This window comes from Ceratosolen solmsi, unplaced genomic scaffold (assembly GCF_000503995.2).
Source record: "Ceratosolen solmsi marchali unplaced genomic scaffold, CerSol_1.0 scaffold6, whole genome shotgun sequence".
In the NCBI taxonomy this organism is placed as follows: Eukaryota; Metazoa; Arthropoda; class Insecta; order Hymenoptera; family Agaonidae; genus Ceratosolen; species Ceratosolen solmsi.
In genome coordinates this window covers 15,322,037-15,340,940 of record NW_011948414.1, presented here as the reverse complement: position 1 = coordinate 15,340,940, position 18,904 = coordinate 15,322,037, and the positions used below count along the sequence as shown (strand labels likewise).

Here is an 18,904-nt window from a genome sequence, read left to right as displayed (position 1 = left end):
TTTTTTTTTTTTTTTTTTTTTTTGTTTCTTTTTTGTTTTTTTTTTTTTTGTTTTTTACCAAGAAAATTTTAAAAGAAAAATATTTATTAGAAAAATATTTTTTACCAAGAAAATTTTAAAAGAAAAATATTTATTAGAAAAATATTTTTTACCAAGAAAATTTTAAAAGAAAAATATTTATTAGAAAAATATTTTTTACCAAGAAAATTTTAAAAGAAAAATATTTATTAGAAAAATATTTTTTACCAAGAAAATTTTAAAAGAAAAATATTTATTAGAAAAATATTTTTTACCAAGAAAATTTTAAAAGAAAAATATTTATTAGAAAAATATTTTTTACCAAGAAAATTTTAAAAGAAAAATATTTATTAGAAAAATATTTTTTACCAAGAAAATTTTAAAAGAAAAATATTTATTAGAAAAATATTTTTTACCAAGAAAATTTTAAAAGAAAAATATTTATTAGAAAAATATTTTTTACCAAGAAAATTTTAAAAGAAAAATATTTATTAGAAAAATATTTTTTACCAAGAAAATTTTAAAAGAAAAATATTTATTAGAAAAATATTTTTTACCAAGAAAATTTTAAAAGAAAAATATTTATTAGAAAAATATTTTTTACCAAGAAAATTTTAAAAGAAAAATATTTATTAGAAAAATATTTTTTACCAAGAAAATTTTAAAAGAAAAATATTTATTAGAAAAATATTTTTTACCAAGAAAATTTTAAAAGAAAAATATTTTTTTTTTTTTTGTTTTTTACCAAGAAAATTTTAAAAGAAAAATATTTATTAGAAAAATATTTTTTACCAAGAAAATTTTAAAAGAAAAATTGTGTTTTACCAAGGATACATACACATATACAGAAATGTTTTTTATCGCGTATTATAAAAATGTTTTTAAAAGTATGTATATTAAATTTATTATAATTACTGTTAAATGATACCGATATATTTCTATCATTTTTAAACACATCATTCTTAATTTAATTAATCACTTATTAAAATTTTATTGTACGTTTTATTGTCTTTTTTTGCGTCTACGACATTATTGATTATGGGATGATTATTTGTTGCTTCTCTATACATTCAATAAGTAAATCACAGTTGAATAATTAATACGATACACTCGTAATTAATGATACTGTATGTCAAATTTTCTTTGATAGAAAAATAATTTAGATTACTAAGCACAGTATTGAAGAGTAAATTAAGGCATAGATATGACCATAAAAAAAGATGAAAACTACAAAAGCTGCGAAGAAGTAGGTATAAAATATATTATGACATTGAAATGTCAAAGTTATAATTTTTTAACATTTATTAGAAAAAAAAATTTATTAAAATTTTATTTAAATTTGAAATAATGAAATATTCAAATAAAATAAACATTCATTTTATATACTCGTGTATAGTATTACACTAATATTATTATATTCGTTTAGGTATAGAATTTTGATTATCCGTATAAATTCGAAAACGTATGAAACGTTTATTTTGTAATTTATTGCGTAAATGATAAATTTCTTTTTTAAAGTATTTCAGAAAAAAATTCAATTTCAACATTAATATAATCTCTTTTATTATATTTTAAATTTTAGCCCAAATTATTTATGCATTATTATTTCAATATTAGGAATATTATGAAATATTAGGAAATATAAATAAATGATATCCGGTAGAAGATAGTTTTAAGACTTACCTGCTCTATATATTAGTAGACGACATCAATTTGTATTCTTATAAGAGTTACGTATATTTTACAATAAAATAAGTCAATAAATATTTTACATATATATATATATATATATATATATATATATATAAATCATACTTTAATACTTTTCCGCATTTCATTTATTAACAAATAAAATCATTGCACAAATTATGAAATATATGTGTTTATATCTAAATATTAATTATTAAATATTTTTTCTTTATAAGGTTGACTATTATATCTAGTTTTTAATACATTTTCATCAATATTGATAAAATTCAGTCGACAAGATCTAAATTGCAAAATGTATTCGAGCCGTTGAGTGACAAATTGTAACTGACTTGGGCTCAAATCGATTCTTTCTCACATTTTCTCTCCTATTCTCTTTTTACAAATAATTCTATAATTGCGGCAATACATTAGAGTGCAGTTTATGTTCTAATACTGGTAGCGTATAATTTCTGCTTTTGTATTTTGCAATACATGTCAGCAATTTTTTAATAGAAACGAAAATTTCATTAATTATTCGAAAATGAATAGAATTATTAAATAGAATATATACTTTGATTTTTATGAATAAATTTCTTTTCAAACGGTACATCAAATATTTGCATTCATCATATATTTTGATTATCAAATATATTATTATTATAAATACAAATGATTTTGCGCAACGGTTGCAGAGCAAGATATTAAAAATTCTTCTTTTGTAATATTCTGCATGCTCCGGTACAATTTTTTTTCATTGATTTCTTAGTCATACGCTACTTCATATACGATCATACAAATATGAAATACGAAATTAAAATGATCAAACACGGCAGTTTCAATCTATATGAATAAACCTATTCCCTTTTATTAACAGAATATACAACTACACTTATAAACTATCTATAATTTATAAGTATAATAAATCAGTCTTTAAATTAGTAAAAATTATTTTAAAAGTTTTTAAATCTAAAAGAATTTAATAAAATTAATTCAATCCATCTGCTTAAATTTGCATATAATTATCAATAAGTCAATAAATATTTTACATAATATTATGTATATATATATATATATATATATAAATATAATTCTTGCAATATTATTATGTTTTTTAAGAATTAATCATTTCGCGTATTTAATTAAATTATATGAAACAAGATTTTGTATAATGGTCGTTCCTATAAATAACTTCTATTTTACTAATTCATTCCATTCCAGATCAAATCACATTCAATATTTCATACATTATGAATACAATGTATGCTGAATTTTCATATTCATTTACTGAAATGAAAATTGTATTTAATGGAATTTAAATGAATAAAATAAAAATAAAAAATATTTTCACTTAATTTATTATTTTTTCATTATTTCGAGAAAGTTATGAGCACACTGTACTTTAACATATATAACATATATATATATATATATATATATATATATATATATGTATGTATGTATATATCTTGAAATATTATAATTAAAAGAATTATTTAGAATTTTCTTATTTACAAAATTTAAAAATATTTTAGTTTCAAAAGCAAATTACATAGAGCATGAAAATAAAATTTAATGATCGAAGGATTTATTAATTAAATTTTTTTATAAAAAATGTGAAGTGCATAATTGTATACAATATTGTATTAATAATTATTACTCCAGAATATTTCCTATGGAATATATATTCTTATACAGAAATGGAATAAATTTCAATCACATTCGTATAAAAATGATTCAAACAAATAGCATTCAAATACGATTATTTAATTATTAAACTATTATATTATAATAATTTGCAGCGTTGAATCATTGGACAATGTGTTATAAACAAAGTATTTGTATGAAATTTTAAAAATTGTTTAAATATTTCAATAAAGCATCTGGAAAATCTTTTGTGATACACAGTACGTGAAAATAGTTTTCTAATCTACGAATTATTTAAACTTATGATAAAATGGGGAGTTAATTGCTGTGCACGCGATTATTGAATTTATTAACTTTTATCTAACTAAATACAATAAGATGGATTATTCGTAGTGAATTATTTATTAGATTACTATGCTTGCTATTTGATTAAATATGTAACTTAATTAATATATTTTGAGCTTAGAGCTGTGATTTTTATAACAATATACATTTACAATTTTCGTGCAGTGTACTAATTTCTTAGGAACTCTGTTATAAATTACAATCTGTTATAGCATTTATATATACATAGGATGTCGAGTCAACAGTTTGTATATACAATTATTTTTATTATCAAGCACTTTATGTATTAAGTATTTTGAAATTAACTAAAATAATTAGTATTTTTGTTATATATTCCGTTGCGAAGAATTTTTATTCATCGTGATAATAGAAATTAATCAGATGATACGAATAGTAGAAACGGGAAGTTATTTGCTTTTAAATTACATGTTATTTTCGCCTTTAACAGATCTGGATTAGTTTTACTCCGTATGTCGTTTTTATGACGGACAAACAAAATTCTATGGCCCTTTTTACCTATGGTATATTTAATTAATTATTTTCTCTTTAAATCTTTATGCATATCGAATAATATGAGTTTTAAATACTATAATAAATACTAGAAATTTTTAGATCATATAATCAAATATATTAATTATTTTACAGTCATATATTTTTATCCGTAAGATTGACGTTTTCAAAATAAAAATTTATCTGACCTGCTAATTGTAATTAAATTGCAAGAAATAATGAAACTTGAATGATTAAAATTCGTCTCATCATTCATTTAGTATAATTGCTTTTATTTATGAATAATGCATATTCATTCGTAGCACAGCAGTTTGTGAGAAACAATATAAATAGAATAAAGATAGAACAGACGGTCGAAGAAAAGAAGCTGAGCTAAGATATTACTTGAAACCAATCGAGTCACCTCCAGATAAAACAGGTGCTATCCTTGCTAGCCGTAATAATCGTGTCGCCGACGTATGAGAAAGCGCAGCTGAAGACATCGTCTGTATGGCCGCTCAGAATCTGGATACACTGACTGGAGTCGATGGACCAGAGACGCGCACTCTGATCCTGAGACGCGGTCAAAATTTGTTGGCCATTTGGACTGAAACAAACTGAATAATTCATTGATTTCGTTATATGTATATGTGCAGATTCGTTACATGCGCAGATAAATTGATTATTGTTGTTAGTGAATGTAAACGTATAAAATAAAATTTGTTTTTTTTTTTTTTTAGATAAATAAATTATCTTCTTTTCTTATAATTGGATACATAAATTCGATACATTGGATTTATAAATTCTTTATTTTTTATTCGAATTTTAAAGTCTTCGTATTAAGAAGATATAACTAATGCTGAGAATTGATAAGTATAATTTTTCATAAAATAAACATAACTCTTTCTAATAAGGACTTTTCAAAGTCCCGTAAAAATTGTATATCTTGAAAAAGAAAATACTTTTTCATGAATAAAATTTAGATATAAAATATAGGAATAAATATAGATTTTTCCTACATGCGAATATATTTAATCCTCCCTTTCTCATAAATGTAAGAATGCGAATGAATATCCTTCTTTTATTCATGTGGAAAGGTAGCCGCTACGATTGAAGGATTGTGTTGGATTGCGTACAAGTAAGGGATCATGATTTATGCTTGGGAACAAGACACGCCCTTTGGAAAAGACGACACGAGTTAAATAAGGGGTTGTGCGTACATGAGAAAAAGATGGTTTCTGTCACTGCTACCTTAGAGTTTACAATAAATAACACTTCTTGCGCTATTTTCTCATTCTTTTGCCATCTAAGTAAATAATTAACAAATTCATGTAGTAAACAAACAACTCTTTCATGTATTTGATCGACTACTTTTTTCTATACTTTTACTGATAAATTTTACAAATTTCTAATTAATTCGTTATATTTCATTATCTTAACTATACTATATATTATATACACCAGTATTTATTTATTTATTTATTAATTTATTTATTTATTTATTTATTTATTTATTTATTTATTAATTAATTAATTTATTTATTTATTTTTTTGTTTCTATCAATATATTACTTACATTCAGAATTTCAAATTATTAATCGTAGATTTTATCGGAATAAATTGTACAATTATATAACTTTGATGTTTTGTGAGAAATACTTAATATGTAAAACTGACACTCTATCACGTTTCAAATAATTATAATAATTTCAATTATTATAATTCAATAAAATTTAAAAGAAGGCATAAATTTACGCACTACCTTTGGAAACTTCGTCTTTATGTCCTTTCATAACAGCTACTTGCTGAAAATCCCCGTTAGTTAAATCCCAAACTCTAGCGGTTGTATCGCTACTGGCGGTTGCAAGTTTCCTTCCTTTATTATCGAAAACTATATCCAACAACTCATTTTCATGACCCGTAAGAGTCACCAGACACGACTTTCCCATTCGTGTATCCCAAATCTTCGCAGTTTTATCGAATGAACAACTGGCTATTAAGGACTCGTCGAAATTGTAAAGGCAATTAGAAATCTCTTCTTGGTGTCCAACTAAAACGTTCGCTCTTCTAAGTAATCGAATAACACAAATATTTCTGCTGAGTATGGCATATTTACACAATTTTAGATAATAATATGTATTTATGTTGTCGTTAAACAAGATATTTTTGTATGTAAATGTAAAAGAACGACAATGTACACTTGCGAATATGTATGGTTGCACTATTTAATAGAATTATTATCTTTTGAGATAAATTGAACATACTTTTTTATTCTTATAGGATGAACATAAATTGATATAAAATTATGTGATATATTTTAGCGAAGGAAAGTGATCGTTTTACGTTTATTTAACTGAATTATATTATATTAGTTATATTCGTTGTACAAAAATTAATTAATTATTATGAAATGTTAGCGGAATTTAGAAGTGTCTGCAAAGAAACTAATGCATACGCACGTGCACCTACTCCTACTCTATATGCATGCATGAATTTCCACGCAAATAATTATTTTATCGTTGAAACGAAAAAGAAAAATATATTTATTTCATTTCTAAACGAAAACCCACTGATATGTTCTCGTATCCCAAATACTGATCGTCTTGTCGAAAGATCCTGTAATGATTTCATTACCGTCTTTGCTATAATGCAGTGCAATTACTTCTGCAGTATGACCTCTCAACGTAGCCATTGTTTGACCTATAAAAAATAATTTGTACTAATATATTTGAGATTGATTAAAATCTGTATAAACGAAAAATTCGAATAAATATGAAATTCGGATAAATGAACTAGTAAAATATATATTTTACAAATAAATTATTTAAATAAAATTTATATATCTGAAATTATGTTTAAATTGTTGTTTAAATTGTTGAAATTATTATTGATTTTACCTGATGAAATATGAAAAATCTTTGTGGTGGTATCCAATGAAGCCGTTGCAATTTTATTTTTCATTGGTGAAAAGCGCGCTGCTACGACTTCTGCATTATGACCTTTCATGTGGACAAGACAGTAACCAGTTCTGGAGCACCAAACGCGGCTAGATTTATCGAATGATCCAGTTAGAATTTTGTCACTGCACAATATAAGAATATATGTAATTTATATTAAATAATATATATATAAAATATTAGTTATGCCTTTTATTTTCATTTATATATATATATATATATATATATATATATACAAATAAATAAATAAATAAATAAATAGATAAACTTAAGGATATTGTAAGAACGTGCATAAAGAAATTATTACATAAGAAAACTCTCTGAAATAATGAAAAGTACATTACAACTCTCATATATATTAATTAATTAATTTTTATCGTTTATTTTAATATTTAGTTATATTTATTATTTTTTATTTTTTAATTCGGTTTAAAAGAAAATAATTTAAAAATAAAATTTATTTATAAATATAAGGAAAATCTTGTTCGTATAATTATTCTTCTATTTTTATTTATTTATCAAACACATTAAGTGCAATGAGACTTCGTATAACCAGCATTAAGAATATTATCCATTGGGCCAATAATTTAATCATTTTTCCGATAATTCTAATGAACAAAGTAGCACAATAATTGAATAAAAATAATGCGAAAAGATAATATAGATAATAATATAATATAAATATATAAAATTAGCTTGTACATAGATTTGCAAATATATAGCTTCAATTTAGTGAATAGATACAGACTGTAGATAATGTAAACATTTATTGTTAATGATTTTTAATGATATAACTTACCAACATGGATTATTGAAGGACACGGTATATACTACGTTTTTATGGCCCTTAAGAGTAAACAGTTCTGTTCCATTTTCAATATCCCATACTTTACACGTTCGATCATAGCTGCCGGTTAAGCATCTAAAATTGTTGACACACTTGTATTATCACAAATTTCTATATATAATTAGTTTGTACAAAGTTTTCAAAAAATTTCTCCTTCACTTAATTATATTTATAATTGAATTATAGAAATATTTCAAAGTAAATAAAATTAAATAATGAAATGCTTCTTTATGTTTTTTTTTTCTCATTTATTAAGACTATTGCGTCCAAGTAAAACTATTACTAAAATTTTTATTTGTAATAATAATTCCAATAATTATTGCATAGCAATTTTCTTTATTTTTGATATCTTGTAATTTTTTTTATTATTTAAGCTTGTAATGTATGTTAAATTGCAAAATATAATCTTTGAGACAAAAATTGAAGATCGTGCGAAATAAGCAAATGAGAATGTGACATATGAGAATATATGGTAGCAATAAATTCTTATATTTCTAATGCAGCATAACAGTAATTTAATATTAAACGTGATTAATATTTTTGTTATATCACTTCTTTGTTTTCTAGTTCTATCATTTTCATCTGTACTGATAATGGAGACATGCTATATAAATAAGACCTACGATCTTTGACATTAAGAAGAGAATTTAATTATAAACAGGTTGAAAAAAAAAACAAGATTCTATTCTTTAAATGTTAGATGAAAACCTTGTAAGATATAAATAGTAGTAAAGTAATTTAAACTAAAAGTACCTTTTACCTAATTTATCGAAAGCTATATTCGTGATCGGTAGAAGATGCGTTTTGAGTTTCTTGTATTTGTAAAAAGGCTTGACGTCGTCACAACACGACGTTGCTTGTAGTCTTTGTAATATTTCGATAAGCTGCTCCATAACTCCATCCGAGATTATGGGTTCACGTGCTTTTATGTTCTCGGCCAAAATACGTATATCTGTTCTAAACATCAGTAAGATTTTGCAATAGATATACGGTATAGAAATTTCAATTTTTTGAAATATTTAACATTAAATAAATAAATGGCGTTCCATATGTACTTAAACATCGTACAAACAATATATAATAAAATGGAAAAAATACTTACATAAGAAATACTATAATTTATATTAATACACTCGAGTACTATGTATATATAGATTAAATGTATGTAATATTTAAAAACAAAAATCTTTTGCATATTTTGTTTACAATATATAAAGTATGGGTGGTGCTTTACCTTTTCTATTACGAGTTCAACACTTTTAAATATTTCTACTTTAAAATACAAAAAGCAGTTTTTCATTCATTAAAATAATAAAAAATTGATTTTTTTTTTACGTCTGTTTAGTATTATTAAGCTTTGCACAGTGTAATATATATTATATAATATACACAATGAGAATTACATACGCTAGTAAAAGATTAAATTTGTTTAATAAATATTGAAGAAATTGGTCATCTTACTGTCTGTTATAATTAGAATTTTATAGAATAAATATAATATAATAATACGTATAAAGTTAATGTAATCGTTAACATAATTTGAGTCGTACAAAAGAAAAGATGCAGCAGACATTTAAAATGAGAAAGAAAGATAGTAACAATTATAAATATATCGAAGTAACTACTTATAGTAAATGTAATTGACTATAATTGTCATCGCAATGTCTTTATCGTAACAGTATTATATCAATTATATGAAATTACTCTAAAAATTTTTAAATAAAGTTAAAAAATTTATATTTTCAAATCTGATAAATTAAATTGACTAAATTAATTCAATAATACTTTAAATAAATCTTAAAGTTTAAGGCGAATAATTGAATTGATTTTATTAACTTTACAGCAATATTAACAATACTAGAAATATGTTTATAAAAAACAATAAATTAAATTATTAAAATAATAATGAGAATAAACCATAGAAAGTTTAAATTATATAGTTAGAAATGCACTTTAAAATTCTCATAATAATGGTGGATTCTAGTAATAATAAAGAAAGTTCATGCGAACACAAATGAATTGTTTAATAATTAAGAAATGCAATATCGTTTTAACACAAATAAAAAACATCTTTTGATTTAACAAGTGAACAAATAGTGCTAATTATTTGTGACTAATGTCTAAATATATTTACTGTAATAAACATTAACTTATCTTACTGATTTAAAATACTCTAGGAAAATGATACTTAATAAATCATTTATAACATTTAATAAAAACAGTATGAAGACATTTCAAAATGTGTATTAAAAAAGTTTATCGTTTAATAATAATTTTCAATATTAAAATTCATTATGTCATGTAATATTATAGTATAAAAAAACAAAAACAAAAAAAAATAGATACAAATTTATCACGTTTAAAGATAGATTTAATTAATTACTTATAATTGAAAGAACAAATTCAATCATTTTTACTATAACCTATGGTAATTAACAAAAGTAAAACACAGCTGTTAAAAATTTATTTTACTCAAACTTATTTAATCATAATACTAAAATATTATACAAACAAAGTTTGATTGAGTGTAAATACATGAAGTGGTATCCTTTTTCATAATATATCATTTGCGTTTGTGAAAATTTCTGTTTTCAAAATAAAAAATGCACGACAGCTTGTTTAAATAAATAAAGGAGTTTATCCTCAAATTATAAATTACAAATTATAAATTATTACAAATAAAATTCATTTTACTCGCTATATTAATAAACAATAAAAAGATATGTGTTTATTATTTTCATTTTTAAGAATAAAAATTCGTATATTATTTTTATTTTATATCAATTATTTTGCCTTCGAGAAGCAGAAATATATTTAAGCATCTTTGGCCGAGGTTAAAAATAAAATGTTTGAACGTTTCATATTTTTTCATAAGTAATAGTTATTTACTCACATATTTATTATTTATTAAGATTTTGTATTATATTATATTAAACAATTTTTATTTTATTTATAATAGCGTTGGCCAACAAACGTAATATTATTTTCTTTTATGTAGTATTATTATGCTTAAAATATAGTATTATTATAATATTGTTATAGAATGACAGTAATATTATATTTAAAAAATTAAATATATATATATATATATATATATATATATATAATAAATTTACAAATACGTATATTGATTTTACATGAATTTGTGGAATGGAAGATGGAACTTTTATTACTTTATAGTATGCTTTCATCTTTTGTTTTTTCTCTATTCGAGGATTTTATTTATTTTATGTAATGCTAGCGGCTACGCAAAATAAGCACTTAACTAGATATTATGAAATCTAATACAAATAAAATGTTTTCTACAATTTTTATATTATATTTATTTATTTTAGATAATGTCTACCAGATGCGTTAAATCAAAATTTGTATAGTGAAGCGAAGACTCTATGTACAAAATCATTATTTTCAAATATAAATATACCGTTACAATTTGTATTAAATGTAGTAAAAATATAATTATCTTTTAAAGGTTTCAACTTTTTATTTCTTATTGATTTGAGTAAAAATACTTTTATTGATGTAATTATGTTGAATGTAAATATAATTACATTATACATAATATTTCATTTTAAATATTTAGTGAATTTCAGCAATAAATATATATGAAATAATTCTGAAAGCGCATTCACTTAGTTTAGAATAAATCCAGACAATGTCTGTACGGGATTATGCATATGAGTTTCATATGTTTTGACGCTTTTCAAATCGAGATGTTTTACACTTTTTCTAAACTTCAATAGCAGTTGCGTAAGTTGAAACGAGTAGTTGCCACAATGTTATACTTTTCTTTCCATTGATGTTGAATGCACATCCTTTTATATTACATCTAACGTTATCCTTACTACTAATAATAACTTGCTGTTCTTCCTCAATACTCAGCTAATTACTTTCCTCGTGACTTTATTGAAGTTTTACTCTTTCTACAACGACGCTTTAGTTCATCATCATTATTTATCCAACTCAATTGAAAAGTAAAAACAATAACGATACAATTCTGTAGGGACAATATGAACCACATATAATTTAATAAAATTAATCTAACAATATTATTACCCATTAGACTCGAAGTTCAATTAAACCTATTAAAATAGCAATATGAACTTCTAAAAATAATTAGCAATTTTAATATATCAAGAACTTTTCTTAATAATTTAGGTAATGCCATGTTTCTATATATTCAAGTATCATATTCAAGCCTTCTTTTACCACGTAACAAAAGACTGTTACAACGTATTGCTATTATACCTCATTGGCATACACATAACGATATTAAATGTAAATGTTCATCCAAACAAATTTGTTTGAAAAATGCGCAACAATGTAAAGATCTATAACTATAATTAAAGATTAATAATAATAATTAAGGATTCTAGAAATTTGCTCACTACTAATGGAATGACTGGATTTTACAGTAGTTTGCAACGGGTAAAGTTTTCTATATTAAACATAGCAATCTACCAAATGTCAATGCTTATCAATTATAAATTGCAAATAAAAAATTTTGTTTTTATATAAATATGAAAATAATTCAGTTATAATTTCATTATTATTTCATAGCTCTAATATAGTTCAATTATAGTAATTTAATTTTCAAAAAGGCAAAATTTGATATCCATAAAATGTAATTCAGTATTTGGACTGATAGCTATCATTTCCACGACTTCTTACACTTATGATATCATCTTACTAAATTAAAAATTGCTTATTTTCTAAATAACAACTATAAAAGTAAAAATTATTATGAAAATATCTCTCGTTATTCATTCGTTACAATCTGTATGGATAAGGATAATATTTCCGGTGAATTCAATTTTGATATGTTCTTTGAATTGTGTGATTATATCATTAATGTGTGTGGACTATCTTCACATATAATCGATTAAAGAATCATACAAATTTATAATTTCAACATGACGATAATTTCATACCAATGTATCTAATATCTAATTTTCTTAGACATAAGCATGGTAGAGTTGAATAATTTAGAAATTGACAGTTTATCTCATAAAATAGTCAAGCTTGGTCTACAAAAATAAATTCAAAAGTTTTAAATAACGTTTAAAAAAAATTTATGTTCATTTAAAAGATATATTGACCAACGTCGTTTAGACTGTGAATAGAAAATTAATAAAAATCATATAAGGATTATTGTTAATTCGATGCTATAAGAAATTACATTGTAAGCTTAGGAAAATCATATTTATTAGGGTTATCTTTAGCAAGACTTTTCATTAAAATACGAATAAAGACAATTCCCGGAAGTGCGTTATCATTATTACATTGGTATTTATGAATGTTTATTTATTTCCATTTGAATTAGTTTTCTTAATAAGTTAGAAAAATAAATCGTCGTTGGAAGTTTATAAAATCAATAATTGATCAAACCAATTTGAAAGATTTATTATTGTTAAAAGGAGTCTAAAATCTGTTCAAATATAAGCCAATTATACATTTAACATCCTTTTAAACTTTTAACTTTTAAACATAATAAATTATTAAAAATATTTTAAGAAAATCAATTATAAATTATATAAATAATTCTAGAGTATCGACAATTGATTCGTTCTCGAAATCGTGCAGACCAAAATAACTTTTCAAAATGAAAAACTTCGTTTAGTTTTCATTTCTTTACATATTCAATGACAAATATAAACTTACACGTGCAATAGCACGCGACAATTGTAGCTTAATTCAGTTGATAAAAATATTTAATAGATTTTATATTGTCAAAAGAAAATCTTTTATACTTTATTCAGTATAGATATAATAATTGTCAGTGCATATGTTAAAAATGGTTAGATAATCTATTTGTCTTTTATCTAGTTTAAATATAATAATTTTAATAATATTATTTATAAATTGTTGTTAAAAAATATATAATATAATAATTACGTTAAATTCAAAATTAAAAATTTAAAAAAAAAAAAAAAAAAAAAAAGCAATAATTATGCACAATTTAAAAGCATAAATAAGTTAGAATTTATTTTCAAGAGTATATAATAATATAAAAAAAAAACGGTACTTGTCAGACAAATCTAGCAGATCTATTACTTTTGTTTTGACATCACCACCTTGCGTATATTCCAAGGCGATTCCTAAAAAATTAAAATAAAGAAAAGATATGTGAGAAAAATAGAGAAATAATTTTTATTTTTAATAATAAATAAGTAAATATATAGACGGGAATAAGACAAAATAGAGAGAGAGAGAGAGAGAGAGAGAGAGAGAAATAGGGAGTGAGAATTTTTTTTGGAATGGATACAAAGATTGGTTACGTATACTCACCGGGTGGAAAAAAACGTAATAAAAATTTCAATAGTTTCATTTTAATTCTTGTAGACGAAGAAGGTAGATAAAAATTGAGCTCCAATACACATAATTGCTTTTCGATATAAAATCGGATGAAAACAGTGACTGCCGATTTATTGAAGATGCGAAGACGCTTTTAACTTCCTATTTAACAAACAATTCTTTCCTTTAGCCCTTTAGCGTTGTTATGGATTTAGTTTGATCAATTTTCACGCCACTCTGATCTTAATCTCATATTTAGCTAATGAGAAATATATACTCATCTCAAATTTATGATGTATTTCATAAATGTTGTTTGATTCTGTTGCTTAATTCTGCTTGAACGTAAAATAATACAAAATTGAAAAGTTAAATATTAAACTATAAGATAATTAGAAAGTGTAATAAAATTAGAACGACGAAATATATGTGTAAAGTCCTCGAATAATTAGCGAAATAATTAAAATGCATAAACATTGAATATAATAAAAATTTTAAATAATTAATAAATTAAACTAAAATTATATTGTTAAAATAAAACATATTATCTAGCTGTAATGAATTCTTTTCAACAATACATTTATATTATAAGAGTTAAATTTTTAGTGCTCTCTGTTATAAGAATTATGCTGAGCTTTTTAACATAATATTTATTTGTATCACTATAATCATTGAATTAATTATTTATAAATAACGATATAATATGGAATATGATATTATATAGTGCTAAATTATTTATCATATTGCCCTAAAGTGTTGTAAATTTCGTTCATTTTCGATTTTCTATTCTGCAATTTTATATATAGGAAAATTTTATAATATTATTTTCCATGAATTATTTTACTTAAATTATGAATTTTACAGATTCGCTTGAAAAAAAAAAATAAATAATAAATAAAAAATATTCCATATAGTTTGAAATTGATACAGTTAAGACTTTAAAAATATATTTTTACACCTACATTTTTGGAACTAAAATATTTAAATTAACTTTTAATATTTATTTCGCATGTAATTATTTTTATTATAATACATTAATATATAATATTTTACTACAAGGAACTTGGTACGGTAAAATGTTAAAGGGAGGGAGGATTACTATGGAAATATTTAGATGGTCGCCAAATAGCTTTAATGTAACCTTTTAATGCGTATTTTAATATATTTACAAAATTTCATTTACACACTTGAAACGAGAATGCTCATTTTCTGCCATATTTAAAAATTAAAAATGGCAGCGGATTCAGAAAGATACATTTTTGAAGCAGAATGGTATGATAAAGTTTCTTTTACATTGAAGAAATTTTATTTATATTTTTTTCCATCAGATAATAGTGTAGAACTTGTAAGTATAATTTTTATATTCATATAGAACAAATTCTGAACTTCATTAAACTTAATTATTTATTTATTAGTTTGATTTAAAAACTAGAAAAACTTTTTTACGAAGATCCAAATGCAATGGAGTGGAATCTAAAGATTTTTACGTTGGGGCAATGGTTACTATATTCTCTAGGAACATAAAAATTACAAATTTTGCTGATCAAGCAACAAAAAAAAAATTATCATCTAAGAGAGTCAAGTACATGGACTATATATTTATAATAGAAATGTCTTGGAATTTTGTTTGATGTAATCATTAATTAATATAATTTATTTAAGAACATATGTAATATTAAAACCAAATATAATCAACAAATTGGGTGAGATTTTAAAAACTATTTCTGATTATGATTTTCACATATCAAATCTCAGAATGGGTCAAATTAATCTTGAAGATGCAAATGAAATTTTCGAATCAACAAGCGATAAGTTAATGTTTATATTAATTATTTTTAAAAATAATATATTAAGCAATGTAAATTATAAATTGAAAAATATTAATCGAATTTTTTAGAACATTGATTGAATGCATAATTGCTGGTCCAGTTATTCTACTTGTATTATTAAGCGAAGATACTACAGTTAGATTGCAAAAATTAACTACTACATTTGAAGAAAATTCCATAAGCAACGGTATTTATATCTCAGATAATAAAGATGTAAGTAATAATGTAACATTTGTTTGTTATTTAGAATTATGTAAATATTGATTATTTTTAGGAAATAAATTTCTTTTCATCCGAAGAAAATATAAAACAAAAAATAAAAAGTTCAGCTAAATTACAAAATTGCACATGCTGTATCATTAAGCCTCATGCAGTTCAAGCTAAATTGTTTGGACCCATAATTATTGATATACAAAAAGCTAATTTTATCATATCAGCAGTAGAGCAATTTTATATAAATTCTGTAAATTCAGAAGAATTTTTAGAAGTATATAAAGGCGTTCTGCCTGATTATGCTGTAAGTTATTACAATTATTATGCCTAATTAGTTAATGCCTATAATTAGAAAATAATATTGCTTACAGGCAATGGTCAGTGAACTGCAATCAGGAGTTTGTTTTGCAATGGAAATTACGCATAGCGATGCTCAGTTAGATATTGTATCAGAATTCAGAAAATTTTGTGGACCAATGGATCCTGTAATACTTATTCAAATATTATTTTATAAAACATAAAAAAAAAACTTATCTAATATATAATATTTTTTTTAGGAAATGGCTAGGCAGTTACGACCAAATACATTACGTGCTAAATATGGAAAGACAAGAATTCAAAATGCTGTTCATTGTTCTGATTTATCGGATGATGGATTATTAGAGGTGAAATCTTCAAAATAAATAATAATTTATTTATCTAATCTATTTTAATTATTTTTAGGTGGAGTACTTTTTTCAAATCTTGAACAAAAATTATATATAATTTATTTAAATTTTTATCATAGACCTGTACCTTTTAAGATGTAAAATATCAATTGAAATTTGCATTACAAAATTAATTCGAATTTTTTTTCTCTATTTTTCTATTTATATATTCAAATTGAAATAAAAAATTATTGTTATAAAATTGTTGTTCATTTCATTATTTAATTGGATTTCAGAAATTCTGATTTGTGTATCCAAGCCGCTGAGAGTAATTATCATAATACTGAATATATTTAAAAAGAAATTTTTTTGTATATTTGAATATAAAATTTGATAAATTACAGTGTTTTTATATTCATATTTCTTTCATAATTACAGTTCCTTTTCTATTGTTTTTGTATTTTTCATTTTCCTAGATAGAATTGTGGTAAAACAATATCTTCTGTAATGGATATTATCAATTTTAAATATAGGACGATTAGAGTAATTTATGTATTTTTTTTTTTTTAATTTATTGCATATTTAGACACTCGTAAGCAAAAAAAAAATGCTTCTTGTCCATATTTAATACTTTACCTTCATTGGATAAAAATAAAAGAAATTACAGATAATTAAAACAAAGTAACTATATTATTCAAAAGTAATCTACTATCGAATCGAAACACTTTTCATTTTAATGACGAATAAGGAAATAAGGAAAAATTATAGCTTTAGTTAAAGCTTACATGGCACAGCCAATTTTAAATTATATAAAAATAAAATTATTTTTACGGACTTTATTAGTCCGTTTAATAATACGATTTTTATAGAAACTGGTAGTAAAAATTTTTCACGAACCAAAATTCTAATATAAAGTAAAATATAAATATTTAACTAAATTATAGTTATTTTAATTTATGTAACTATTATATATATATATATATATATATATATATATATATATATATGTATATGTATATAATATAAAAAAAAAATCGTTGAGGCTAAAACTTAATTTTTGTAAAATATTGATATCCAATATAAAAAACGGATTTAAACTTTAAAACAATTAACATCAATAAGCAGTATGTGACTTGTAATTTCCGTCGAACGTGTACACATAATACATTCAAAAAACATTCGAATGTCGTTAATTTGATTGTTATTTAAATTTGTATGACTTGTTTACGTAAATCGAAGAATTGTGAAATATATTTTTTGTTTTCATTATTATTCACATACATTAAAAAGTGTGGCAAATTCAATGCCACTAACCGTATCAGCTTCCTATTCTTCTATTGACTGTATTATTATTTTAACTTTTCTCATTAAGCGCCTGCAATGAGTTTGAGCACCGTTTTACTTTATTTTCGCGAGCTTTGAGGCTGTAATTACCGGAAAATAAAATTTTATAAAACAAAAATAAAATTGAATAGTTTGCAATTACTTTGTATTTATTTATTTTGTCACGTTTGATTGCTCGCACATAAGATAAATAATTCTATTCCTTTAGAGATAATGATATTTATATACAGACTAAGAATACAGTACAAAGATTTTAGGCTACGCTGGTATTTATAGATTTAATTCCATTGTTTTTTTTACCTCTAAAGGTGCATATGCGTAGTTTTAATGTTGATGGTTATCGGTGAAATATTTTTTATCATCAATCAAAGCGCCTTTCGAATTGTAATATGTATTGAATCGATAAAAAATAATTTACAAATTACTAATTTCTGTCAGATTATTATTTTCGATTCCTCCCACTATATTCATTTTATAAATTTAAACATTATAATGGATTTTTCAATTAGGCAAATTAAATGTCATCGGCAACTATGCTTTCAATTATAAAAAATCAAATGAAATCATGTCCAAATAAGATTGAAATTTAGA

At 22.8% G+C, this 18,904-nt stretch overlaps 2 protein-coding genes across 2 annotated transcripts; one reads left to right on the top strand and one right to left on the bottom strand.

Moving 5' to 3' along the window:
- Positions 1-4,562: 4,562 nt before the first annotated feature.
- LOC105368236 (dynein assembly factor with WDR repeat domains 1) lies at positions 4,563-16,763 on the bottom strand. The gene is made up of 9 exons (XM_011507213.1): positions 16,692-16,763; positions 14,278-14,445; positions 14,015-14,087; positions 8,743-8,946; positions 7,942-8,064; positions 7,083-7,267; positions 6,756-6,885; positions 5,948-6,252; positions 4,563-4,802 (listed from the first exon to the last, which is right to left on the bottom strand). The coding sequence occupies exons 2-9, from the start codon at positions 14,315-14,317 to the stop codon at positions 4,606-4,608; spliced, it is 1,257 nt and encodes a 418-aa protein (XP_011505515.1). The 5' UTR covers positions 14,318-14,445; positions 16,692-16,763; the 3' UTR covers positions 4,563-4,605.
- nmdyn-D7 (nucleoside diphosphate kinase homolog 7) lies at positions 15,428-17,078 on the top strand (the record flags this gene model as incomplete). The annotated part of the gene is made up of 8 exons (XM_011507214.1): positions 15,428-15,625; positions 15,696-15,862; positions 15,943-16,098; positions 16,178-16,322; positions 16,384-16,626; positions 16,694-16,807; positions 16,880-16,987; positions 17,046-17,078. Coding segments are annotated over exons 1-8 (1,080 nt in total), but the record flags the coding sequence as incomplete, so codon positions are not given.
- Positions 17,079-18,904: the final 1,826 nt, after the last annotated feature.